The 27,070-nt window shown below is 42.0% G+C and overlaps 2 protein-coding genes across 2 annotated transcripts; both read right to left on the bottom strand.

Moving 5' to 3' along the window:
* Window positions 1–1,243: 1,243 nt before the first annotated feature.
* Window positions 1,244–18,390, bottom strand: ssh1b (slingshot protein phosphatase 1b). Its single transcript, XM_069172875.1, has 15 exons — window positions 17,981–18,390; window positions 16,740–16,777; window positions 13,017–13,117; window positions 12,202–12,266; window positions 11,306–11,427; window positions 11,147–11,215; window positions 10,687–10,752; window positions 9,276–9,470; window positions 8,802–8,895; window positions 8,401–8,529; window positions 8,156–8,202; window positions 7,498–7,644; window positions 6,775–6,975; window positions 5,977–6,604; window positions 1,244–5,815 (listed from the first exon to the last, which is right to left on the bottom strand). The coding sequence occupies exons 1-15, from the start codon at window positions 18,059–18,061 to the stop codon at window positions 5,195–5,197; spliced, it is 2,604 nt and encodes an 867-aa protein (XP_069028976.1). The 5' UTR covers window positions 18,062–18,390; the 3' UTR covers window positions 1,244–5,194.
* A 565-nt stretch (window positions 18,391–18,955) lies between these two features.
* Window positions 18,956–25,508, bottom strand: LOC138212477 (synaptic vesicle 2-related protein-like). Its single transcript, XM_069172860.1, has 16 exons — window positions 25,443–25,508; window positions 25,121–25,225; window positions 24,356–24,464; window positions 24,176–24,274; window positions 24,010–24,081; window positions 23,794–23,918; window positions 23,638–23,701; window positions 23,404–23,529; window positions 23,200–23,328; window positions 23,019–23,092; window positions 22,511–22,587; window positions 22,304–22,408; window positions 21,249–21,360; window positions 21,068–21,149; window positions 20,882–20,971; window positions 18,956–19,669 (listed from the first exon to the last, which is right to left on the bottom strand). Exons 1-16 carry the CDS (start codon window positions 25,502–25,504, stop codon window positions 19,466–19,468), a joined length of 1,635 nt encoding a protein of 544 aa, XP_069028961.1. The 5' UTR covers window positions 25,505–25,508; the 3' UTR covers window positions 18,956–19,465.
* Between the last annotated feature and the right edge of the window lie 1,562 nt (window positions 25,509–27,070).

Here is a 27,070-nt window from a genome sequence, read left to right as displayed (position 1 = left end):
CTGGTTTGAGGCAGACAGTCCCAACGACTTGCAGCATTAGTGGATCTAAAGTGTTATTCTGGGATGGATGTGTTATAGTGGCAGCAGTGGGAGGCATCTGTGACATTGGCTTGTGAAATCCCCCCTTCTCTCTCTCTCTCTCCCTTCCTCTCTCTCTCTCTCCTCCCCCCTCCCTCCCTCCCTCTTCCTCTCTCTCTCTTTCTCTCTCCCTTCCTCTCTCTCTCTCTCCTCCCTCCCTCCCTCCCTCTTCCTCTCTCTCTCTCTCTCCTCCCCCCTCCCTCCCTCCCTCTCTCTCTCTTACTCCCCCCCCCCCCCCCCCCCCGGTCTTGTGTCTGTCATGCCTCCAACATAAGCGTACAGTTGATAGGAGACTTGTGACTTTGAGTGCCCAAACTATTCGTACGCACTGAGAATAGATTGTTTTTTTTCCAACAAAATAGTGTTTTTGCTTTGAAAGTGTGAACTCAGATTAAAATGGTCCGTAGGACACGAAGCTATTCAGAGAGAGATAATCGACTCACATGTTCAGAGCATCCTGTAAAGTAGGACTTGGTGATAAAGTGATAAATGTCCTGCTACTTTGAGGAGGCACGATGTCTTCACTTGAATATAATATTTCACTATACTTTAAGTACAGATGTGTACAGTATTAATACAGGCATGACACTTTTCTGTTGTTAATGTCGACAATGTTAACTTTTAAATGACCAGTAACACTAGAGCGCTCCTTCCGGCCTGTTACGGTAGCATCGACCGTCCCATGAATAACAGATTAGAGCTGGTAGATACTCACCGAGCCGATGTTGGATGCCCTCCTTGCCTGCCTGTCGTCCTGTCGGGCTCTGGTCCTTCTGGGAGATCTCTCCTTCAGCTGTCACCTGCCCCGTGATGTCACACGGACTTCATTTGACTAATTCAATACAAACGCTTTCTGTCCCTTCATTGAATTGAATGAGAAAGTCGAGGCCAGAAGCAGACAGATTTGTTGCATGACATCAACACAAACAGTACATTTAAATAGATGACAGAGCTTCTCTCATGATACTTCTCACTTCAAGTCTCTGGTACGAACACTCACCAGTCATTCATGTATGTTGGAGAGATAGAGCTCACCAGTTATTGTATCTGAAGAAGAAACATTGACTTTATATTGATGCAAATGTCCTTAAATACAAGCTCTTGTGAATACGCTGAGCTTTCCTCATTTGATACATTCAAAAATTAACTTAACTGAATACACATATTATGTAGAGGAAATATTTATTTCCATGATAAACATTAGACTGGACACCATTTTAACAAAATGTAAAAAAAAAAAAAAAAAAAAAAAAGTGCACACACATGAACATTGGCAATGTACAGTACAGTACACGAAAGTTAACAAAAAAAAAACAATGAACGTCAAGAAAATCTTACTCGCAGGGAGGTTTTACATTTTCTACGTTTTCCACTCATCTCAAGCTCACATGCTTTGGGGCAGACTTGTGCTCTGTATAAATAGACTCAATAAATACCTGGACCCCCCTTTTAAATTACAATATGTCTTAATGTCCTTGATGCTTGGCTCTGAAGTAGGATTGTCATGTTGATGCCTGCTGCCTGGAACCGATGCAATAAAAAAAAAAATCCAAACGGTTTTAACAGAGCCTGGAAACATTGGCATAAATCAGAGATGAGCCAAAGAGTTTTTTTGTTTTTGTTTGTGGTACAAACCCACGAGAACTGATGATGAGTACTTAATAAACAGTAGCATTATCAGTACTTTTCTTAATATTGACCACGTCTGCAAGCTCATGTACTCAAATGGCAAATTGTAGAGAAAAAAAGATATATACAGACTGGTAGATTTCAAAGAGGCAAATCGATCCTGTCTAATATTTTAATGTAAATGAAAGTTCTCATTCCAGCAATAAAGGTTCTTCAGCCAGCTATTGAACCAATACAATGTACCACAATATCAAACAAATACAATATTATTATAGGCTATTAATTAATGGAAGTCCATCAAGTATGTGTGTGTTGAGGGAGAGGAGGCTGCTGTGGATGAGCTTCTGTGCGTTTGCATACATTATATTATATGTGCTAAGTTATACATTTGCAAGGAGCATGGTTGTTATTGGGAGTGAGGGGAAGTAATGTACAAAAAGCCAGACCTTTAACACGCTCACAGATACTTCGCAAAGCCTGTGATGCTTTATGACAGAGCTAAGGCCGAGGTTAAGGCACTTAAAATACAAAAACAAATTGAAAACACAAAGCGGTAAAGAAGCAAACGTTGAGCGAGGATTCGTTAAGAGCGTTGGCATACCGAGAACAACTGGCTTCAATTGGACTCGTACGATGGATCGAAAGAATAGTTTGACATGTTGGGAAGTATCCTGATTTCTGGCTGAGAGTTAGATGATGAGATTGATACCACTTTCATGTTTGTTAGTAAGTTATGAAGCAACAGCCATACAGCTGGTTAGCTTAGCTTAGCATTAAGAATGGAAACGGCTGGACCGACTCAATGGAGTGTATAAATGACCAGTTGTTTAATACATTGTCTTCATGCGGATTAAAGAATTTCGATATAACATGTTAATTAGTGAATTTAAGAAGTGCTGGTCAATTTTTGGAGAGAGGCACTCTGGCTGTTTTTCCATTTCTAGTCTTGATGCTAAGCTAAGCTAAATGGCGGATGGTTATAGCTTCATACTTGCATGCATAAGAGTGGTATCAATCTTTTTCAATTAAATAGTGGAATATATGCAAATAAAATGTCCTAAAATAGCAAACTATTTATTCTATCTATTACAGCCTTTCACAAGCTTGCCTCTTCATTTTGAAATGGTTGCATTTCCAACGCGTGGTGTTGGCGGATGTCAACAGCGGTCTTTAAGTGCCTTACGTTACGTTATGGCCACGTGAGGGAACGAAAAGGTTGAAGGGAAAACCAAAACATTTGAATCTAATTTGTGGAGCAAACCTGCAGCTCCCTCAGATTTAGTGAAGAGAGGAGAAGGAACAGAGATGTTCTGTTTTGTCGAACTTTCTACTGATCTCATTAACGAAAAGAACAAAATCTAAAAAAGAAAAATACACAATAACCTCTTAGTTAAAGATAATCAAATCATTTGCATTCATTTCTTTGCACAGTTTTCATTTCTCCTGAAGCCCTCAGATCTTTAAACACAGTAATATGACTTGCATGTGCTTTTCCTGCATACAAACGGGCATCATTCAGTCCCGTTGGAGCACACCCAGCGTGCCCAACACAGGAAGAACACAACAGCAACCAAACAGAAACACTCACGGAGGAACGCCTTGTGGCACAGCAACTTTGGATTGGTGGCACAATTTGTATGAAACTGAAATATATGCCTCAGTCTGTGTGAACATGTAAAAAAATGAAAAGTCAAACATTTGAGCCTGTGTGATCCAGGCGTCGCAGAAGTCTTGATATTGCTGGTCACTTTTTCGAGTTGAGTATTGTAAATTAATTTGTATATAATAGTAACAGTGTACTGTTTACGACAGAGTAGTTCATGATCCAGAGTTATAGCATCACCTGGTGTTGACTCTAAACTGTCTGAGGATTATTAGATCAAATAAACAACATCATACAGAGATGGACTCCTCTGATCTACTTCTTTGAAGCATATGGTCGATTTCTCTTATTTTAGACATCTCTATTTCTGCTTTATTGTGCTCAAATGAATTTGGATTAAATGTACTGCAGCTATAGATCTGAAATATGTCTGTGTGCTGTGTGAATGGATGCTAGAGTTGTGCTCAAGCACTAAATCTACATATGATTAGTGCGCATTTGCAAATATTTGTAGGTTTAGGCGAAAGGTAGCTGAAGGTTTTCTAATAAGTGACCAAGAAGGTGAGCCATGTTCATGACGGGAGCCTCCGAGATGCGTACAGTAACTACCCAGATACAGACTGGGTATGATTATATGGCAACATGATATGGCTTTGGGTCACATCCGTTCAATTTAAGGTCATGTTTCTTAACATCTAAATGTTGTCATGTCTTTTCTTGTCATTTTTTCAGGCATAAAAAGAGGGGTTAGATTCAGTTGAATCAGTTTATCATCCATCTGATGAATGATTGCACCTTTTGTTGTTATTTACAGTGTCATCAATAATGACAAATTTAAATGCCAAAAGTAGTTTTTTTTTTTTTTTTAGGTATTTCCAAAAATCTGTGAAATTTAAAGACAACTAGAACTTTTTTTTTTTCCATCCAAACATGAAGATTGTTTTGTAAAGTCATGCGTGGGCTAAACGGAGCGCTTTAAGTACATGATTACATTAAGTTTATTGGAGGAGGTTGGATGAACCAGCCACTGTGCAGAGAGAACAAAACAGTCTTTGACCAAAACAGTCTGAGATGCTTGTGGTCCGAGGTACGACGCTTCACAAAGAGGCATAAAAAGGCTCGCGAATGGTCACATCCTTTTTAAAAATTATTATGCTTTCACATGAAATGCCCTCTCATGATGCAAAAGCAGCTGCAGCAGGGAAAAACCTAAGTGACGTTAAGTGAGGATTCAGTTTTCAGTGGTAACAGGAGGAGACGGGAAGTTGTCAAACAGGCTCCGTATTTATAGAGCGCCCTCATAAATGCTGTTGATGAGTTGGATTTAAAACACACGCTACACCGACAGAAGCATGTTACTTCAGGGATTTTTCTTTTCATCACCATCAATGTGCTAAATATAGCACCCTCTGAAAATCAGAGCGGAGCAACAACTGGATCTCCCAAACCACCACCGTCTAACCAAACCTGTCTGTCAAAGGTAAAATGGCAGCATAGTGCTCATCTCCACGGGGATGTGGGGAGGCGTGATGATCCTGCATGTGTGATGGAGCAGGCCGTTTCAAATCTGAGGAACAGATGAAGGACAAAGTTTTCCATCCCCACTTGGCCAGAAGCATCCGGGCTTTTAGCACATGGTGAAAACAACCAGCATCGTCTGGATCTTTTCCAGACGTCTATGACTGCGTTCTCCGGAGAGGCACACAGGGCTGCTGCAGCTGGTTAAAATGGAGCTATGAGGCCAAGACAGTAGAGGTCAGCGCAGAGCTTCGTTTCTCGTACGGCACCACGGCAGCGGTCATCTCATATCTCACAGCCATCATAGTGGTGGATGCAGCGGTGAGCTGCCGTCTCCTCTGTTCCATCTGTGCTCGAGCCTCTTTATTAAGGCTCCACTGGTAGCTGGCCCTCCATGGCCATGTTGGGCTGCTTCTCCAGCTGCTCCGCTCTCTGTCGCATCAGTTCCAGACCAAATTCTATCCCCAGTCCTGGCATCTGCAGCTGGGCCAGAGGCTGCTGCGGGAGCTCCACGGCGCCACCAGGTTGTAACTTTAAACCGTCAGCCTCAGTACTGTCCCTCAATACTTGTTCTCCCACGTCGCCCCCCTGCGGTTCGTCCATGTCTTCCGTCTCCACCGAGCTGCGATCAGGAGGCATCTCCTCACAGTTCATGGGTGACACCGGTTTCCGGCGGTTGTCTAGAGGAAGAGATACGACACCGGGGGTGCAGGTGGCACAGCGGTAGAGGTGAGCGCAGGGCTGGACCAGGTTAGGGGGGACAGCTGCAGGGGTTGGCAGGGACTGCACAATTGTGGTGGAACCAAAATTGGTCCCTGGCGGATCTATGCATATGGTGGGGACAGTGCAGTGGCGGGATGGGTTAAGGCGGTGGGAGCGGCCTCCGGCTGGACGGTCACAGCGCCGCCCTTGTGGTAGACGCATGCAGTCTTTACAGGACTGGTAGGAAGGCTTCACTTTTAAAGGGTTTCCTGTGCTAGCACTGTCCTAAATGGATTCAAAGGAAAAACAGAACATGGTTTAATGTCAGTGGCAGTAACAGACACAATATTTAAAATGTTCAGCTCATCATTTTGCTTCTGACATGAAAATCGTTAATTACAAAACATAACTTTACCACTTTAGAAAAATATATTTTCTGAACTCACATCAAAAGCTGCAGGACAGCTGCGCTTGGCAGCCAGCCGGTTGCTGTTGTTGGTGTTCAGGTTGGCTAAACCTAACCGGCTCTCCTCACTCCTCTCAGCCTCCTCCCCTGCCTTCTTCCCCTCTGAATTTCCAGGTGTTTGAGCCAAGGCCGCCATCTCGGCTTCCTCTTTCTTGGCTTCTTCTTCATCCTCTTCCTCCAGAGTGCTGAACTCCAGCCTCAGTCTCATGTCCTCCAGGGGATCAAGGCGCCCGCAGGTCTGAGCTGCTGTGCCCTCACCAGGCAGGGCTAAATGGGCCATGGGGAAACCCTCGTCCTCCAGTAGAGCATCTCTCTCAACATCTTCAATCTCAATGAAAACTCTCTCCATGCCGAGCAGAGGGGGACCACGCACTGGGGTGGAGGGCTCACTGTCCAGTGCAGAGTCTGACAAACGTCTGAAGTAATAATTATAGTTCAGAGAGTCGAGGGGCTCCATCTCCAGACCCATACCCTTGCAGGGAGACGCCCCACAGCCTCCCCATGCTTCTGGTGTCTCCTCTCCACCAGTACAGTGGCCAGAGGCTTGCAAATCACCTGATCCCTCCTCATCTGCTTCAGGCCTCCACAGCTTGTTGTGACGCTGTTTACTGTGAAGACAAAGCAGACTTTGGGTTGCATGTGAAGAAAACATACAGAAAGTGTCACAAGGCACCATAACAATCCTTCACATCAGCAGCATGTGTGTTATCACTCCCAGCTTTTAAAAAAAAGCACCCAGGTGACCTCAGGCAACTGAGCAAACGGTGAAGCTGCTCACCTGGCGTCCAGGATGCCCTCGTATTCGGCCAGCTGTCTCATGAAACCAGCGTTCGGCTGAGCTATACTCCGTTTCTGCTTGACAAAGTTGTAGGCTTTCTCCAGAGACCAGCCAAACTCCTTCATTGCATAGGCAATAACTGTAGAGGCAGACCGGCTCACCCCCATCTTACAGTGCACCAGGCACTTGGAGTTATTCTTCCTGTTGGACAGAAAAAAAAAAAAAAAATCCCGTTCATCCCATTGGATGAATGTAGTTGATGATACGGTGCAAATGAAATATTTTGCTGAATCCAATAAATTAGCAGAAAAATCTGTTTATGGACATGATTTTCATAATTCTGCTACGAGGACTCCACTGGCTCTTTCCCATTTTAGTTTTGCAAACATCTTTTATTTACCGGAGGTTAATATGGTTAGATTGTTGCATAGCAACCAGACAGATAGCACCATTTCACATCTCTGTTACTGGCACAACTCGCAACCACATCTTGTATTTGGGTGGAAGAGAAATATGTTGTGTGATCGTAATCCCAGTACAGAATGTCTGATGTGAGCCAGTCAAACTGGGATGACTTCAAAGTTATGACTATTAATACCAAAGCTGTTGAAGCCCAGTTCTCCTGTACAACCTCTGATCCAACACTGATTGAATAACAGCCTGGTGTTACAGTTTCTAATCTGCATACAGATCACGGGTTTGTTTTTATGTGTCGGGTCTCACTTGGCTTTGACGATAAAGTTGTAGGTGTCGTTCCAGTGGGCCAGCAGGTCGGTGGCGTCCTCGTCGTACACACGGACGTTGTGATAAGAGAACATCCCGGGGAAGAAGTTGTCGATCTCTCTGGTCACATTCAGAATATAACCAACTCTGCAGGCAAAACGAGAACACGTTCATCTCACTGCTGCTCTATTTTATTCTTTCTCTGCCAAAGTCTAAACTGTATGATTGAGATATTAATTTATAAAATCCACTTGATCAATACACTGTGCAGTTCTATTTCTGTTTCTAACAGGAAGTTACAGCTCCAGCACGTTGACACTTCAGCACCTGTATGTGAAAATGCACTTTCTTTTTGTCAAGACTTTGTCTTGGATACATTTTTCATTCATTTAGCATTTGAAAATCAACACATGGTTTTACTAGTCTTGAAAATGGTTTAATGCGTAGCTTTGTATCAAGCACAACAGATTTAAGTTGTGTTAAATTGAAACAGACAAGTGCATCGAACCAGTTAATTAATCTACCAGTTAATCCAAGACAAGAAATAAATATAGTTTATTTGCACATAACAACACATTTCATGCAGTGTTTTATTTGATACTGTATAGCAATAAAATATTTAGGGTCAAAACATGAAAACATGTTTGTATCAGCTCACCCGCAGTCACGCAGTTCTTCCAGGTTGGAAGCGTTCCACTCGGATCCCTGCAGAGAAATGGAGGCAAAACTAATTCAGAATAATTGCTGAGAATTATTGTTAACTGTATTTGAGGCAAAAATAAACTACACAGAGAAAGTGTTTGGGTATCAGTGAGGAGGAAAAGTGAAGACAACAGTGCAATATAAAAACATGTAAAGGCAGCAAAAAATAAAAAGAGTAAAAAAAACAAAAAACAAACTCACCAAATAAACATGGTCAAAAATGAGCGTGGGCTTGTCCATCTGACCCAGAATCAGAAGCATCTCGTTGTCGATGAACTCCTTGTATTCTTTGAGGTTGCAGCTCATATGCTGCTCCAGCTCGGTACGGATCTGAGGACGAGTTATTAACGTGAAAACATTTACTTTTTCCTGAAAAAGGTTCCGTTTAGCATTTCCCACAAGCAGTCTGATGGTAATACTTTAGTTAAAATGCCTGAGAGAGCAAGTCAAATCCCTTTTACATATACTGTTTAGAAGACTTTAAATGTTTTTAGCGGTATGGAAAAAAACAACCAAAACAGTCTTAATTTTTAATCAAATATCTTATCCTTAGAAAGATCTGGACCACTGACACACTGTTGAGGTGCTGATTTGGCACTAACCTCCTTGGAGGTGATGTTCTCCAGGTCTTGAAACGTCATGATGTTGCGTAGTTTGGCTTTAATGAGACACTCTGTTCGCTCTCGTTCAGTCGGCCTGCACGTAATGAGTCAACACATCAGTGCTGCTGTCTGAATGAACATTAGCATGACAATGAAACATGTTTCCACCGATGAAGACAAAGAGCAGAATCAAAGGAACAGCTGGTGTCCAAAGATTTGAAGTCTACTAGACTGACTAAAGACACACAGACCGCTCGTGTCTGAACTCAGCTGATCTGATCAGTGAGGTTTGAAATCAGACATGAAGTCTGTTTTAAAGTCTTTAAAATCTTCTTCTGTCGCCTTTTCTTGTACATGATAACCAGGTGTGAGTGTTGTGAATGCCTAAAAAATGGCCACCTGGCTATCTTTCATGTCATTTCTCTTTGAGCTAAAACTGCTGCTGTTGTTTCTCTGTGGTCTGTGTCGTCTCACCGGTCCACGAACATGGTGGGAGAATCCGACCGGGTCGTTTCCAGGTCGGTCATAGTATTCCACTCATTGATGCAGCTTTGCTCCGAGGTGATGCAGCTCTCATAGAAGGCCATCCATGTGAGGGCAATGCCCCCTGGGAAGTAGTTGAACCGGCGTGAAACCTCGCATGCCTTGTGGAGGACCTGCAGGGCTGACCTGCAGGAATACACACAGCAAAAACTGTCAACCACCAAAAATCCCCACCAGCATGATGGATGTAATGTGATGACGAGAGAAGGGAAAATAAAAAAGGCATACTTGTTTTAGAGGTAATTCTAACAGATGACCAGCAGGTGGCATGTGAATGATCAAATTTGGACCAGTGTCATCACAGTGATGAACATAGTGGAAATTTGTAATCATGCACCGATCAGCCACAACATTAAAACCTCTGACAGGCGAAGCATTAAGTATAAAACAGCCCAGCAATAAATCCTACTTTCAGAGAGATTATAATGGTTTGGTGTTATTTAATGTGACAGAGATATGCATTTATTTAAATGGTCATTTTGGAGACTGTAATTTTTGGTGTCTTTTGAGCTGCATTGAGATATTCCCAGTTCAACACAATTCATTTAAATGGGAGGGATAATTTAATATTTATGTGTTTGTTGTTCTATGAAACCAACAAAAATATGACTTTTTGTATTTAATTAAGCATAATTTGATAGTGCAGTTTTAGGGTGACAACACTTCACCTCTAGCTGTCAGGGCCAAGTTGATAGATGTCTTTATGTCTGTGTGCTATGAAAATACCCTGGTTCATTTAAATCTATAGCACAAAAAGGAGAATATTTTGTAATTGCTGTGATTTACATGTACCTGAATATCCACAATGCCACAAATATTAGCAACAAAGAAATGTGATTAAATTCCAGTCCTCTTATTCACACGCAGGCATAACAGAAACAGTAAAGCAGTAACATGAATCACAACTTCTCATAGTACTGAATACATATTTGGTATATGAATGTGGTGGGAATGACAAACAACTGTTGGCATTTTGTATTTGTTTGTTAAGAAAATAGTCAAAGTTGGACAAGTTTCTACCTTTTCGTGGAGCTTCTACTTGAGACATTGAGGTAACTCGGCTCATCTCACCATTCAGCAAAGAGTTCCTTCACATCGAACAGTCATAAAATGTCTCTCTGTTTACTGAACTAAAGAAATGTACCGTCCATCTGTATTCCCACCGACTGTTATAAACCTCAACATATGAGCATAGACGATCTGAAAACATGTCTTGAAGGTGGTTCGGATGCTCCAGAAAGTGTTCTGACTGCGTGAAAGCCGAGCCAACATTCATCCTGTGTGGACGCTCTGCTGTTCTTATGAAGCAGCACAAACAGGTGAACACGAAGAAGTCACTCACCACATGGCCTGCACAGACACAGGCTTGAAGACATGTGAGCGCCCCGCTGTGTTCACACTGAAGCCTCTGGTGAGGAAGAAGAGGAGGAAGAACAGTTTGAGTCTGGATGGAGATGAGGAGGGGATGTAAACACAGACTGGACGGGGCTCACGGGACTATTCAGGACTCTGAACAGTGGAACATTCCTCCAGCGACAATGTTAACAGGTCAGCAAGAACTGTGCTCACACACACACACTGACAAATGCTTGCAATTCACTCCTCTGCCACTGGTGGGCAGTAAATCCAACAATGCAGAGAACAACCAAAACATGACTGTGACTGTGAACATGAGCAGCATTAGAGACTCCTGCCTCACAATGACAAGTGTGCCTTTACAATTTAGTCATAGTTCTGTGCTCTTTATATTGATTTAAGTTTGAACTATTCCATCTGACATGAAAGAAGACACTGAAACTTACCCATCTCCATCTAGATGTATGTTGGTATCACTCCATAGTGGCAGCACCATCCCAATAGAGCAATTTTTACTGTAGATTGTAAAGAAATTATTTTAAGAAATCTAATGATCTGCCTTAAATGTACACAAAGTATGGCTGCACTGCTGAGAGATTAGTTACCCGTCCTTGTCTGTGAAGTCCATTCCCAGGACAATATTTTCCTCTGTGTCTTGATGGCCGTTGGTGTAGATGACGACCATGTAACGCACTCGATCCGACCATCCGCTCTCTAACCGCACGGCCTGCGCAACAAATACAGACTTTACTAAAACTACATTTGGTGTATTTAGTGGTACTGTTGGATCACAGTTATTCGATATGTCACGACACAACATTCTGGTCTTCCTCAAACAATTGACCAATTTATTTATAGGGCAGAATCACCAAGCAACACACTCCTAATACACTTTATCATTACAAAGAATACGAGTATAATTGACTTTATTTTCATACTCCTGCTTTAAGAGAGGAAGTAGACACAGTAAATAAAATAGCTTGAAACTAAAGATCTCCTCCAGACACGCTTCCAGATATAAAAATCTCTGCTATGCATCGTAAATCTTCTCCCTTACTGAAAATGGTGTTGTTCATTTCAAATGTTGAACATTCAAACACAAGCTGTGTCTTACTTCCCTGAAAATACTGTTTTCAATGCAGAAGACTTCAAGTTTCCACATCACACGTGTGATCTGCTTATTGACTTCCGAATGAGATGTGATGTCACAAACCTCTGCTTGTGCAAACTCACACTTAAGGTGAGCGCAGAGAAATTGTTCCCCTTCAGCAGATAAAAGTGAGATGAGCCCTGACATACATCAGTCTGAGGAGTGAAGGTCAAACGTCCACGTGAACAAACGAAACACACATCTGTGTGGAGGAGGTCTTCGTGATAATCACAAATTTACTCTCACATCTCTCATTTCTTCTGTATTGAATGAAAAAAAAAAAAAAAGAACATGCATAGCAACACAGACTGTAGACCAAAGCACCTTTCTACTTTAAGAAGGTAAACTGACCAGCTTGATGCGATCTTCAGACCGGAGGATCTTAAACATGACCTGCAGATGTTGAGGTAAATCACCTGGATGTGAAACATTGAGACGGATGAGAGTGAGTCCACAGGAATTCAAAATAAAGCATAGTCTGATGTAGTTCAGCCGTTTCCTGACGTGTAGAAGAATTCAGCCCAAAAAAGCTTTTTTATCAGCCAAACTGCTTCGAGGCCAACGAGAAGTTTCGATCTGGACATTTGAACGAGACATCTGACATTTTGGTCAAGTAACAAATATTCCAGCAGAAGAGAGGATTTCTTACTACCATGACCATGAAAAAATTTCCCCTCGGGGATAAATAAAGTAAATACCTACCTACCTACCTACCTACCTACCTTTGCTGTAATGAGCATTGCATAATTTATGTTACCAAGCAATAATAAGCTGAATAGTATTACTAAAATCAGAGTAGCAATATAGACAAAATGCTGCTCAATCTAATCGCTCACAAGCTTCAGTGGAGACAAAAGAAACCATTTCTGGACTTCCTAACAAATTAAAAAAAAAAAAAAAGGTCATCTACAAACTGAACATTCAGCTTCGTCTATTGTTCATTCATCGTTGGCTTTCTTTCCCAGTGGGAAGAAATTTGTTGAGGATTTGTCTCAATGAAGTCCAATCTAAACCCTGGAATCTGCATTCCTGGTGTTTAACTCCAGATCACTTCATGTCAGACCAAACTAAGTAATGCTTCCTAACACAGTTTTTCTTCTGTCTCGTTTGTGCAGAGTTTCTGGGTAAAAGAACAGGAGACACAACTTCTTGTGTTTTGTTCCTACCTGCATGTTTGTGGTGGGTCGGGGTCTTTGGTCCTTGGGCACTGCCGCCCTGCTGGAGGAAGAGGGCGGCTCCTTTGACCATGAAGAAGCTCTCACTGAGGCTGGAAGAAGCAGAAGTGTAGAAGAAACTCAGTGCCACTGAGGTTGTGACAAACTTCAGCCATGTTTAAACAGTTGAACTATTCTTCCTGATGCCCCAATCGTACCCTGAAATCCAACAACAGGGGAGGCGAGTTAAAAAAGCATTTCACAAGGCCAGTGGTTATTCCAGTGTTTCTCCTCGTTCTGTTCAAAGGCAAATGAGGATGTTCCCTTCAGTTTCATTCCAAGATGGATGGAAGTGATGCGACTGGTCCAGCTGGCTCTCGTTTTCAGTCACTATTCATTAACCAGCTCAAACATGTCAAGCTTAAAGTCACAAATATCAAACTGACCGGTGTGAAATTAGTTCAATCCAACCACCTGCTCGTGGAAACCGCACCCTAACACTCACACATGCTGTAGTTTGACTCCATACTTCCCCACAAACCATCTTATTTCTGCTTTAGATTGAAATGGGAAGAAGAAATTGTCGACAGTACAGCATTCCTCATGAAGGATTTTCAACACAGCACAAACAATTCTGGTGAAGTGGATTTGAACTACACAATCACTCTCGAGGTGTTTCTTCCATGTGACAGATATTCTTCAGGAACACTTGATTTTTTTCTATGAAATTTTTCCTACTCCCTCATTAAGTGAATAAATAACAATCAGAAAATGGAAGAAAAGTGCTGTCCCAACATGTCGACTTTGGCCATACTTGATCAAAACCCTCTTTTTTTTTTTTTTTTAGAGGAGATTCAATATAACAAAAAAAAGAAATTGAAAAAAAAAAGCAAAATTACCAAAATTATCCACTTCATATTAAATATCTTGTTATTATGACGCGACCCAAATCCAAAGTTCTGAATGTCCACAGAGTGTAAAATTTAGGGCTGTAAGTAATTCATATTCTTTAGCAGTTCATCTGAAAATGACTTTCTTGATTAGGTGATTGTTATTATTTCAATAAAACTACAGAAATAGTAATTTTCTCAAGTGACATTTTCACAGTGCTTGTTTTGTTGGAACAGTCTGAAGCCCGAAGTTATTCAATATATTCAAAAGGAGCCTCAAAAAACAAGAAGCTGAACCAATAAATACTTGACATTTTTGTTAAAACTGCCGTGTTTTTATTTTTATTTGAGGCAGATGAGTCTCCTTGATGTTACAAACCATTTTAGTCAAATCTGAGTTCACACTTGCCTTGAATTGCAATGAGCAAAGTTTTATGATCACAGGACATCAATATGCTGCAGTCAGGATACCGTGTGCAGGTGTGCACTTATTCCGTCCTCACGGGTTCACCGAGCAGGACAGGAGGCTCAACGGACTGAAAGTCAGCAGAGTCCTGATCCAGCACCTTTTCCAGCCACAGTTTTTACAGCATGATGAACAGACTCCACCTGATCGGGTCTGTTCTCTACAACTTCCTCTCCAATCCAACCTGTGCTGAATGACGCCGTCCTCGGTCGTGACTTTGTGATGAACACCGCAGCATGCAGGAGGACACGGGACAGACCGCAGCTTTGTTTAACCGTCGTCTCATTCCTCTCTGTACGACTGCGTGGGACCATCACAAGGCCTTTTGTTTCAGCTCCTCTGCTATGTGCTAGCGTTGCTTCTTTTCAAGTTTATGTAGAAGACAGATGAGTTGGAGATATCAGAGGAAACTAACTACAAGGCTTGATGTGCTGAAGTAACAAGAAAAACGTTCCTTGAACAAATTTACACTGCAACGGCTTGAAAGCTTTACCAGAGAAAATCCTCACTCATTTAGTTAGAAGCATTCAAGCTGTATGCATATCTCTAAAACCACGTCTTGTCCTACAAATGTTGGGTTTCATGCTGTTAAATTGAATTAATCACAGATTTCAGACATCCCATACTGTTGCGATACGTGCTGAGTGTCTCCAATAAGTTTCCATGACAGAGTCTTCATGTTCGGGCTGGTGTGAGAACTTACATGCGACAGATCTCCGTCCGAGTCAGAGCAGCTTTTTCCACAAAGTGAGGCAGCACGGTGAACACGGCTTTATGTGGAGATTTCACGACGAGATGCATCCTGCTGGGTTTATTATTTACTGTCTCTTTGGAAAAAGTCCAACAGCCCTCTTCACTGAATCAGCATCCTTCTGTCTGTCTGCTACACCTGCTTTTTGACTGCAGCCCTGTTTTGGTTTAACGTGTCTGTGTCGGTCTGGCATGTCCTCCTTCTCCTCCTCCTTCTCCTCCTTCTCCTCCTCCTTCTCCTCCTTCTTCTTCTCCTTCTTCTCCTCCTCCTTCTTCTCCTTCTTCTTCTTCTTCTCCTTCTTCTCCTCCTTCTCCTCCTTCTTCTTCTCCTCCTCCTTCTTCTCCTCCTCCTTCTCCTTCTCCTCCTCCTTCTCCTCCTTCTCCTTCTTCTTCTCCTCCTCCTCCTCCTTCTTCTCCTCCCACAAGCTTTCTTTCCACCTGAAGCCCTGAAGCTTCCACCCCAGGTCTGCTCAGATTGGGCTCCTATCTCCTCTTCACAGCATGTGATTCAGCAATCAGCTGGCGATGCAACACTCCACTACGAGACCATCGTTCAGCGCGGTGGTGGGCAGCGCTGGAAACGCTGCTTGGCATCAGTCTCAAGTTTGACATGTAGAATTCTAAATTAAGACTCTGTACTGATGAATATCTGAGAATATCCACAGAAAAAACACAAAGCAGGACATAACCGCTTGAGCTGTGACACACACACACACACACACACACACACACACACACACACACACACACACACACACACACGTTGTGATTTTGTGACGTCGGGTTGATTGAAGAGAATTCTTGTGATTGAGCGCGACAACAGTTTGTTACGTAACTGAGTACAAAAACATGTTTTTTAAACTTGTCAGGTTCAATCGGCTGTTTTTTTTCAAGGCGCTTTTTAGACAATATGAGCCATTAGAGAAAATATACTGTTCTTAATAAGCCCAACAGGACTGAGGACAAGACACCTGCCAAAATAATTTTAAATCATCAAAAGAAAGTGGTTCTTTGATCATTTAATTCTCTGCATGCAAATCATTCAAGACTATGAATTCACCAAAGAAGTGGACGCAGTGGTAGAGTTGAATTTATCCTCTTCGTGTTTTTACCAAGTAAGACAACTGTCTTTGCTACTTTTGCATAAATCCTTGCTCCAATTATATAACTATTATGGTATATTATCAATTGTGCATGAGGAATTTCATAGAAACACAACCAATTAGAATATTCAAGGAGCCACCTGCTAAAACACCAACCTAGAAATAAACGTACTATTCTTCATGATGACATCCTTTCATTAACTAAACAATCATGTCGTTTTGACCGGTTTTTACTTCCTGTCTCACCATCCAGTCAAATCTTATTTTGTATAACATTTTCAAAAAGGTCACACAAAGTGTTTTACAAATAATTTAAGTCAGTTAAATATCCACAAAACACTAAAAACAGATAAGGACAGTGTTGTGTGTTTCTTCCTCGTGGAAAGGGTTCCCCGTCCTGTTGCCCTCCACACAGCCGCTTCCTGTCGGGTCAGACGGCAACCAAGAAACCTTCCACGGCAGAAACTCTAACCTTTTGGGTTTCTTATATCAAGTATATGACTTTTTAAACCTAAAGCAGTCTCACCTCTGATTGTTTTTCCTGTCATCGTCACTTCCAAAATCCTGAAAGACAAAAACAAAACACAGAATATAAAGATTGCAAAAGTAAATGTGTAAAAATTTTAGTTGTAAAAACTGAGCCATAATATTCTTCAAGAGTCAAAGAGGATTTCACAATTTCCTATTCTTCTTCTATTCTCCTAGATGTTCGATTTTCTGCTGCAGTCCAGCAGAACCACAGCTGTTCTTGTGGACATTGCAGTGGGACTAAAGCATGCCAGCGCCACCTGCTGGTCCTCTGAGCTCAGTGTTGTGATCTCATCTGCTATGAATGTCCCATAGAGCCCACAGCTAAATCTTTAGGACACCTTCAAACAGCACGAATTCAGCAAAAAACACATCCAAACATCACACACACCTTTTCTTCCTGCTGACTTGCAGAAGTGTGTAAATACTGAAAGTGATATGAAGAACACACTTATCTTCAAAGGGCAAATGTTGCTGCTTACTTTTGCGCCTCAGCCTACTTCAGAGTACATAATCCACTTTCCTAAAACTAGAAACAGGAGATTTAACACTGATGTAATGATTTCACTGGGCTGTAAAACTTAGATTTGGTTCCAAACATCAAACTCCACAACGTCAGTGTTACTTCTACCTGGCTGGAGCTGAACCTCAGAAAAGTGGATGTTTTCAATGGGATGTAAATATTGGACTAGTCTATAGGCAATGGATAACTGACTGTTTATTGCAGCTGGCAAAGACCCACGTGGTATTTCAGAAAACATGTGACACCTTATGATGTAATTGTGTTTCTCATTTTTTCTGAGAAATCTTAAAGTTCATTGAGTGAATGGTGGGACATAAATCTAAAGAAATAGCTGACATAGCCCTTTAATTCCCCCCAACACTGTTGACTGCATTACTGCAAATAAAATCCCCCAAACAAGGAGGGAGAGCAACCTGAGTGCAACGCAGCAAATTGTTTGTGCAGCAGCAAAATGAGCACTTTGTCTTGACAGCTAAAGCCAACAGCCCCCCACCCCACCCCACCCCCTTCCCCCTCCCCCCTCTGCAGGATTTTGTTTACAAATCCGCTGCCACAAACAATGCAACACGATATCAAGTTCATAACGCGCAGTGCTGTGACGGAAGTCAGGTTAAGCCTTCCTGCAGGATGTTCACCACCGAGCCGCTGATAGAAGCTCCTGCAGGCGTTTCCTCATACCGCGTACACAAAGACCCAGCCCCGGCTTTTCCACTCACCTCCCCCGCACTGCTGTTGGTCGTGCTGGCCGAGGATGCTGCACTGGGGGTGGGGGAGCGCTGCAGAGTCACCAGGGCCATGGTCGGTGGGCTGCAGGAGTGGAGAAGGGAGGGGAAGAGGAGCGCCTATCCGGGAAGATGCGCCGCTGAGATTGTCTCTGTCACCGGGGAGAAAATGCCCAGTCAGACTCTCATCCAGCGGCACCTGACTCCACAGCCCCGCCGGTGCTCCCGTTCGGTCCTGCTCCGTGCGTCCTCTGCGGTTACCGGAGTCCTCATGAGCGGAAAGTGATGAGAGAGTTCCTCCGTTTGTAGCGAGCCAGCAGACCCCGCGGTTTCATCGCTGGTGCGCAGACAGACAAACAAAACACGGTGCAGGTTGCAAGGGGGGCAGAAATGACATGCAGCTTTGGCGGAGGCCTGTGATTGGCTGGCCTAGTTCGCGTGTGCGCTGTCATTGGGCCAATGTTGTCAAGGTGACAGGCCAGACTAGGAACTCCCAAATACAAATATTGCTCATATTATATTCCGCTCTCGTTATGAGCGATGACGACACATCGTTCATCAAGACCGAATTATTTTTAATCAACTACTCCGCAGAATTTTCTCAAGTTAATGTTATCGTGTATATATAAATTTTATATAAATAAAATGGACGTTACAATTTCTTTGGCTACAAGGTGATGTCATCAGCTGTCCTCTTTTGTCCAAACAAAAGTCCAAAACCCCAAAATATAAAACGTACTACGATGTTAAAGAAGTAAAAAGCACCAAATGTTTTCACATTTTTGGAAGCTTAAAGGAATATTTAGATTTCATGAGTAGTATTTGTTTAGCTGTCATAGGGCTGTACCTATGATTATTTGAATCACTGCTTTATCTACAAGTTATTTTCTTAATGAATAGAAACTATTTTATAAAAAAAATAAAATGGCAGACAATAGTGAAAAATGTCTGCTGAAAATTGTCCATGTTTTAATAAACCAACAGAACAAACTCCAAAGATATTCATTCAAATTTAAGAAGCTGCAACAAGGGTTAGTAAAGCCATGATAATAGGAACAATAAATTACAATATTGAGATTTACTTACAAAATAAATTTTCAATAGCAAAAAGATTTATATAAAAATATATACAAGACACAATTTTATCCAACATTTAATCTAATTCTCAGTCTCTGGAGGGCGAGGTTTAAAACGTGTCAAGCAGAGTCTGCTCAGTGCATCATTGCTTCCCAAAATGTCCCTGTGCTGCTTCTCATGGCCTGAATGGAAGAATAAACAAACCAGTCCAAGAACAAGAGTGCTTCCGCTCTCATTAGGCCTACCCTCAATTATCCTGGAATGAGATTGTCCCCTGCTGTTCTTCACCCATCAGCGCTCACATGATTCACTTCATCGTTAAACAGACAAACGTGGCGTCCGCAGGAATCCGGGCGGCGACATTCTCTCCTTTATTTTACGTTTGAACTTTTCCCGGTTGAACTACCGCTGGTCTGTGGAGCGTGTTGTACCATTTGATTGGCTGCTTGTGGTGGTCGTCTGCCCTCCGGCCTGCCGGTCAGGACTGGACTCCTGCAGACCCTTTCCCAACGTCTCAATGGGCAGAATCAAGGAAGCAACGCCAGCCAGCAGAGCGCAGCCACAGTACACCGACAGGGTCAAATACACGGACGTCCTGAGCATCACCTGGAAGACACAGAAACGGAGGAGGTGCGCAGAGAAAGCTGTAAATATGTTCTACTTTAAATCTGCAAAAACAGCATCACGAGGAGTCACAATGTTGTTGTGCAAACGTACATACGCAAGTACCACAAGGAGTTTTGACCTCTAGGAACGCAAAGGTCCGGTTATTTTATGAATAGGTCACCGTCATGGCGTACATGAGGACGCACATGCTGGTGCACAAACATGTGAGTGATAGGCTACAATGCAAAATCCTTCCAATGGTTTGACACTATTTCACAGAATGTATTTGGAAGTATATCATTGCCAGAAATGCAGCAATTGCAGTGAAGAAGAAGTTGCAAGCTAACAGATGCTAGTCGGACTCTGTGGGTGTAGAACAACGGTGCCGTATAAACCTGCTACAACTCCTTCAGTCCACTTCCTCCTCCTCTTAGGCTATTTGTGTGTTACGGTTTTCAAAATCCCAGTTGCAATGGGAAACAAAAACAACCTACACGTTCAAAATGGCAAGTTTTATAAAGATTTGCAGCCACACCGTTCTCCAGTTCTGCACAATGCCACAACAGGATTAAAAGAATTTAAGTAAAGTCAGCTCTGCAAATTGTTTATGAAGAAGGAAATACATGGGATGTGTTTAATAAGTGGAAGACATTCAGAAAGTGAAAGTTGTTGCAGCGAGACTGGACATCACATTGCAATACTCTACAGGGCCAGACATTTCTACACTCAATGAAACTTAATTCATCACTCTGTTGCTGCTGCAGATGGAAAACCTCATATCTCCAACTTTCAAAGTCTCGTTTCAATCCCGATGACCTCCAACAGGGTCAGAACAATCTGTCCAACACTCAGAGCACCATATCCTGACTGTCCCATTAAAAACTGAACTACAGATACACGTGGTCTTCTGACTTCATAATTATCATTATGACGATCTTGTGTTTCATTAAACATCTCTGTCACCGTCTCAAATGTCCCTCACGACACTTCGGTTCGTGAAGCGGTGCCCTCAAACTCATAGTTGATTTACAAAAACCTTTCTATTCACCAAAGCCTAAATCCTCTGGATTTTTTCAATCCTCTAACTCTAATCTGGTGTTGTGTTATCAACACTGCAGCTTGTTGTAGGTTTAGAAAGAATTTGAAGAATTTTATCAACATGTGATGAAAAGAAAAAAGAAAAGAAAATGAAAATCTGAGACTTCTGCATACCTGTGCCACGAAGGGTGTAATCAGGGCACCCACTCTGGCCATCGCATTGGAAATCCCCATTGCCAACGCTCTGTTTTCTGTGGGGAACACCTACAATTTAAAAAAAAAAAAAAGGAGAGTACATTTTGTCCAAGTCAGCTTCCTGAAGAAATGGTGTGTTAAAAAAGATGTTAAAGTGATACATACTTCTGGTGTGTAAACAAAAACCACTTGGTATCCTCCAGAGATGAAGGCTCTGGCAATGAAGATAACGACTGTAAGAGCTACTCTACATGAGCAAAAGAGAAACGCAGGGTGAGAGATCAACCTCATTGTTTTAATGTATTACTTTTGTTTCAATATGACAAATTAGAAGCAGCAAACTTACCTCCCAATACAAGCATATAATGGTAGGATGAACAAGGAAAACATGAAGAAGCACAGTGCCATGCTTTTCTTCCTGCCGATATAATCAACTGCAAAAAGGATGACTAAAAGACCTGAAACAAACATGGAAAACAAACAATAAATGGCTGCAGTCAACAGCTGGAAAGGTACAGTGAGAATAGATTTTAATCCAACAGACTTTGTCTTAATATGCACTTTTCTGGATCTTTGTTGGGTCAAGACATTCGTGAGATTATATCAACAAGATAACTCCATTTAAAAAGGATACAATTACTATCATGTAGATTTAAATGTAGTACTTGTGCTATGTACAGTATGTGACACGAGTTAAACATCATTTCAGATATGCTTTTTAAACTTTTAAAGTTTGACCTGCACTTATGGATCCTCAATGGGAAAAATAAAACTACATCTATAAATACAGAAATGTTACAGTTACAAGATTCATCTGGTTTTGAACTTCAGCAGAAACTGGTTCTCTGTTGCCTTAGATTTTGGTGACCATTCATTTTATTTGATCTTAAATTCTAAATAATTTTCCAATAACGTCTTAGAAAGCTTTTTTCATTCATTTTAAGTCTGAGTTTAACGAGTACACTTCCAGCTGATTAATTACTAAACTATTGTAATCTCTAAATCAAAACACTGCACGTTCATTTGAACATGGGAAAATATGAGAGCATAAATTTGTCTGAAGGAATTCATACAATCCAACATATTTGTAAAATGCAGTTTTCAATGATAAACAAGGGACGAATAAATATTTATCTAGGAAACAATACTTTCAAGGAAATTCTTCTGCAAATCTAAAGATGCTTTTAACGTCACTATTGTGTTGTTACTTTCTCTATAATTAGTATCAAATTATTAAACACTTTCGAGGAAACTTTCAATATATTAATGGTTAAATTACTAGAGAATAAAGTACACCTTCTGTGTGTGAGCTCGCGCTGTTATTGGCAACGGCCTCATGAAACCTTACAGTTTAAATCGGACACCACACTTCTGAGAAAATGCAAATAAGGAGCATTTCACCTGGGAATTCAGCCAAGGTCGTCCATAAAAGGTCTTTGTAGTCAGCTGATGTTAGATATTTACATTCAAGACTGCAGCTCGGCTCAATCTTGGCCCCTTGTGTCACTATAAAAAGGGAGAAGAGTTTTGTTGGGGTATCTGCTCCGGTTCGAGACAAATTATGACAAATGTTGAAAGCTGATCCTTGAAAAAGAAGTTGTTCCGTACCCTCGCATGCGTCTCCAGATTGGAACAGCTCAGTTGTCAACAGCACAATACCGTAATAGGAGAAGGCATTCGCAAACCTTTTGACACAATAACAAGACAGTCTTCAAGAAACCAAGTTGTGCAAGTTGAAAATAAAGCGTGGAATACATGTCAGCTGTTGCTCCAAATGCCTTCAGCTGCCCGTCATGCACAGGAGACAAGACAAAACCATCTCTGCAATATATTGCCTGCTGGATACAAGTCACTACTTCTGTAACACTAACTGGCTCAACATTAACAAAATGTCTCAACACTCATCGAGATAAGGGAAAGATAAAAAGGCCCTTAGCTTTAGGTGAACCGGGGCGCACTCCCAAACAAATCTGAACTTAGTCAAATGATCACAAACCAACTGACACAGTGAACCCAGATCATTTCCCAGTTGGTTATCTTCGATGCAATAACCACCGTTCATGAAAATAGCTGTTGATAGAAAGGATAAAGCAGAAAATCTATCACTCAAGCTGACCATATGAACCACAGAAGAAGAGACGTCCTCCAGTACTGATGAGAAAAGAGCTCTTTAATCCGTCCGCGTTCATTCTGTGAAATTAAAATGACAAAAATAGATGGTGTATGTGTTAATATAAACATTTCATCATTACATTGGATGAAAACATTTAGAACACAACATGCATCTTTAAGCTCACCTGTTTATAAGCGACCATCTTCCCTCGAGGCATGTCCTTCCCGTTCTCTTTAGCCATGCGTCTTAACGTCGCCGTGGCCTTTTCTATTCTTCCTGTCAGAACATCAAAACGGGGACTTTCAGGCAGCCACTGTGGAACACAGAGAAGTGAGCTGAGTGTTTGACTTCAGCTGGATTTATTTCAAAGACTTTCAAATACACTCACAAAGCTGAAGCAAACAAATATTGCCACTGGTATGGTGGACAGGCCGAGCAGCCACCTCCAGCCCAGAGTGGGCATAATCCACAAGGCCAGGAGGACCTCGAACACAGCACCGATTGCCCAGAAAGCCTGAAGCACACAAACACATCGGTCAGGACCAGTTCACTCAGTCACATCGCAGATTCAACTCTGGTATAAAGTAAAAGTCCCTCATTAAAAACAAAATCCTGACAGTACCGCAATCAGCATGATGGAGATGCCTCTCGCCTTCACTGGAAGGAATTCTGAGTACAGTGTCACCCTAAAGAGAGACTCAAAGTTTGTTGCAGTATTTTCTTAGATATTAGGAATCTTAAGGCATCTCGTCACGTATGGAGGAAGACGGGAACTTACGACTGAGGGGCTCCTCCGATACCAAAACCTACGAGGCCCCGCAGGACCAGGAGCCAGCCGTACACTGGAGTGAAGGCACTCAGCAGGCCGTAGTACAGAGTCCAGCACATACAAATCATCAGACCCTGTTTAGCATAGAAACACGAACAGGAAATACATGAAATACTGTACAAAAATCATTAAATCATGCTTGAAAAACCCAGATATGACACTCACTACTCTTCTGCCGTACTTGTCGGAAATACTCCCCCATAACGGTGAACTGATCCCCGTCCCGACAAAGACTATCTGATGCAAAAACAAGAGAAAAGTTACTTAGTGCAGACATTAAGACACATTACAAAATCAACCGGCTGTAGAAAGGCACCAAAAGGGACCTTACCGATGTTATGAGCGCCACCTTATAGCTGGGGAGGCTCCACTCACAGTGCAGCTGGGGGCCCAAGATGCTGAGGATCATCATCTCCATGGCGTCTCCTATCTGAGGCACAGCGATGCTCAAGAGATGTGCAGCATGTGGATATCAGAGAGAAGGTGTTTCTGCAAGTTTTAGGATTCTTACCCATGACAGTCCAGTGAGGAGAGAGATTTTCCACTGAAACCTCCCAAAGCCGATGGCCTCCAGAGCATCGTCTACTGTGAAGGTTTCTGTAAAGGAGGCAAGTGAGTCACTGCAGGTTTAGTGTCACCTGCAGACACGGGTTTGAAGAATCAAAATGTGCACGGATCAGTGCTGTTAAATAAAATATGGGGTATTATACAATCAAAAAGATCTCATCTCAACAGGCACAGAAAAGTAATTCACTGAAGTTTATTCTTATTAATGGAAGGCAAAGACACAAAGTCACTTTTTGAACTCTATTTAAACATTTCCATTTTTATGCTACTTTATACTTCTATCACACAAAATTTCAGAGAAAAATATTGAACTTCTTTACAGATATATGTTCTACTTAGTTTTAAAATTAAAATTTTACCTACAAAACATTCCATCAGTTTATCAGATATGATGCATCATCGATTAAACGATCAACACATATATTAATAAGACACTAATAAGTACTATTACTAAAATAATAATGAGTCAACAACAATTGTGCAATGACATAATAACAAAACACCGATGGGGGCCACATGACAAATGAGTAGGCTACTTTTACTTTTGCTGTCAACAGTTTTAATTAAGAAAAATATGAAAGCAGTACTTTAACCTGAAATTGAGAAATTGTACATTGTGATATTTTCACTTTTACTTCCATAAATGAACGAAATACTTCCAGATCAGCTGATGCCGACACAGTCAACAGATTATATCAATAATATGTACAAACCTTCCGTTGGAAGGTCGGATTCAGCTGTTGATGAAGCTATTGTGCAGATCTCATTGTCGGTGCCCTGGTCCTCAGTGTGACCCATCAAATCTGCCTCTCCCCTAAATGTCCGCGCACAGAAGAGACATTCAGACATTATTGGGCACAAAAGCTTGATCGTAACATCAACGTGTCTGCACGAGGAAATGCGCAGCCTTCAGGCAACACTCCGGCTTGTAAACGCAGCCGCACAGATTGGCTTCTTAAAAGTATGTTGTCATCAAGCATCACACATGTTTGAACCAAGTAGAAGAATTCAAGCATTCATCATTCATTTACCGCAGCTCAGGACTTCTCCACCGCTGGTAGGAGATCTTCCCCGGTTTCATCCAATCCTCCATTTCAGCGTCGAACAACGCTGTAACTCTCAGGTGTGGTCCAACCTGCTGTGCAGTCACTTCAGGTTTCAGTGAGACACCCAATCAGAGAGAACAATACCTGCGGAGATCAGAGGGGCGGGGCTACATCAGGAAACAAACCAGGAAGCAGGGTCATCTCAACTCAGGCTCCTTTTATTCTGAGCTGAAATGGGAATGAAAAACCAGAAGTCCTGATGGGATGAAGCAGCCCGATCTTTGTGCAATTACAAAACCCATTTGTAACATGCTACTCTTGGAACAATGCTTGATCAATACAAAATTGTATTGATCTTCATTAGGCCTATTTGCCACTTTATTGTAAACTCTTATCACCAATCCGTATTTCCAGCGATATGATTGGTCAGTAGTCGGGCCGACCCTGTCTTGGAGTTCATAATACAATGCTGATTAATCCCGATTATAAAAGTGAAGCCCAAAGAAAGCTCATTGTGGAGGTTTGGAGTCATGGACAACAGCAGTTGTCAAAGTAAAAATCTAAAACGAGATGAAACCACGGTAACCAAATCAGAAGTTAGATGTATTAATATCTTTTTATAATGGCCAATAATTAAATTACAAATGAACAAAGAAAAAAGGCAGAGATAAAGCAAACAGATCTGAGCTCTCCTCATCCTCTTGATGAAGGCTTCCACTTTATGATCTTATCCAGTGTGACTTATAATGAGGAACATCAGCAGATGAAATACAGCTTAATTCATTAGTCACCAACATTTAACGATGACCGACCGCAGAAGGATCCTATATGTTTGAAGAAAAGTGTTTCAAACGTCGGCAGGAGTGAAGTGAGTAAAGACTGAGGACATGTAGGTTTATTTTCAGCAGCACGGTGGTTCAAACACGGAGTCTGTGATAACCTGTGGCTGTCAGCAGGTTGTGCTCTCATCCTGCTGCTTGTTTCCAGTCACTCGGTCAAAAGCCGGTCGTCTCTGTGTAAAAGGTCGTCAGAGGTGCTTCGTGTGTCTGTTGGTTCGTATTCACAGCAGTCCGAAGGATATTTTATGTCCATGGAGAAGAGGCACTTTAATTCAGACCCGGTGGTTTTCTCCTCGATAGCACTCCTTCCTGCAGCGTGTCTCTGAGGACTCCATGAAGCTCTGATTTCATTTCAGGCCTGCTGCTCCTCTGATATTGGACTCGAGTACAGACGACCAGTAGGGAAGTAAAAAAGTTCAATATTACTCTTTGAATTTAGTGGATTTGACATATGAGGTAACATAAAATGGAAATACTAGGTGTTTCCACTGCACCATACTGAGACAACATGTTGCTCAGCCTATTTAAAACGCTCCCCCAGCAGTGCTGGTGACCCAGTTATCTGCAGCATGCACTTCAGAAAATAATATCTTTAAAGCTGGAACAGTAATATTTAGGATATCTCCTCCAATTCTGTTTGTCCTGTTGGGAGTTGCTGAGTCCTCCAGTCTTCTGCACTCCTGCAGGTGAATAAGGCCGACCTGAAAATAAAAGCTGTGGAAAAGTAGGACGCGATGAGGACATGCTGAGGCTGCTGCATTATGGGACGGTCAT

Source organism: Embiotoca jacksoni, unplaced genomic scaffold (genome assembly GCF_022577435.1).
Source record: "Embiotoca jacksoni isolate LCO1_2020_lvr unplaced genomic scaffold, fEmbJac1.0.p SCAF_10, whole genome shotgun sequence".
NCBI lineage: Eukaryota > Metazoa > Chordata > Actinopteri > Embiotocidae > Embiotoca > Embiotoca jacksoni.
The sequence above is the reverse complement of the archived record's forward strand: the minus strand, read 5'-3'. Positions and strand labels throughout refer to the sequence as shown.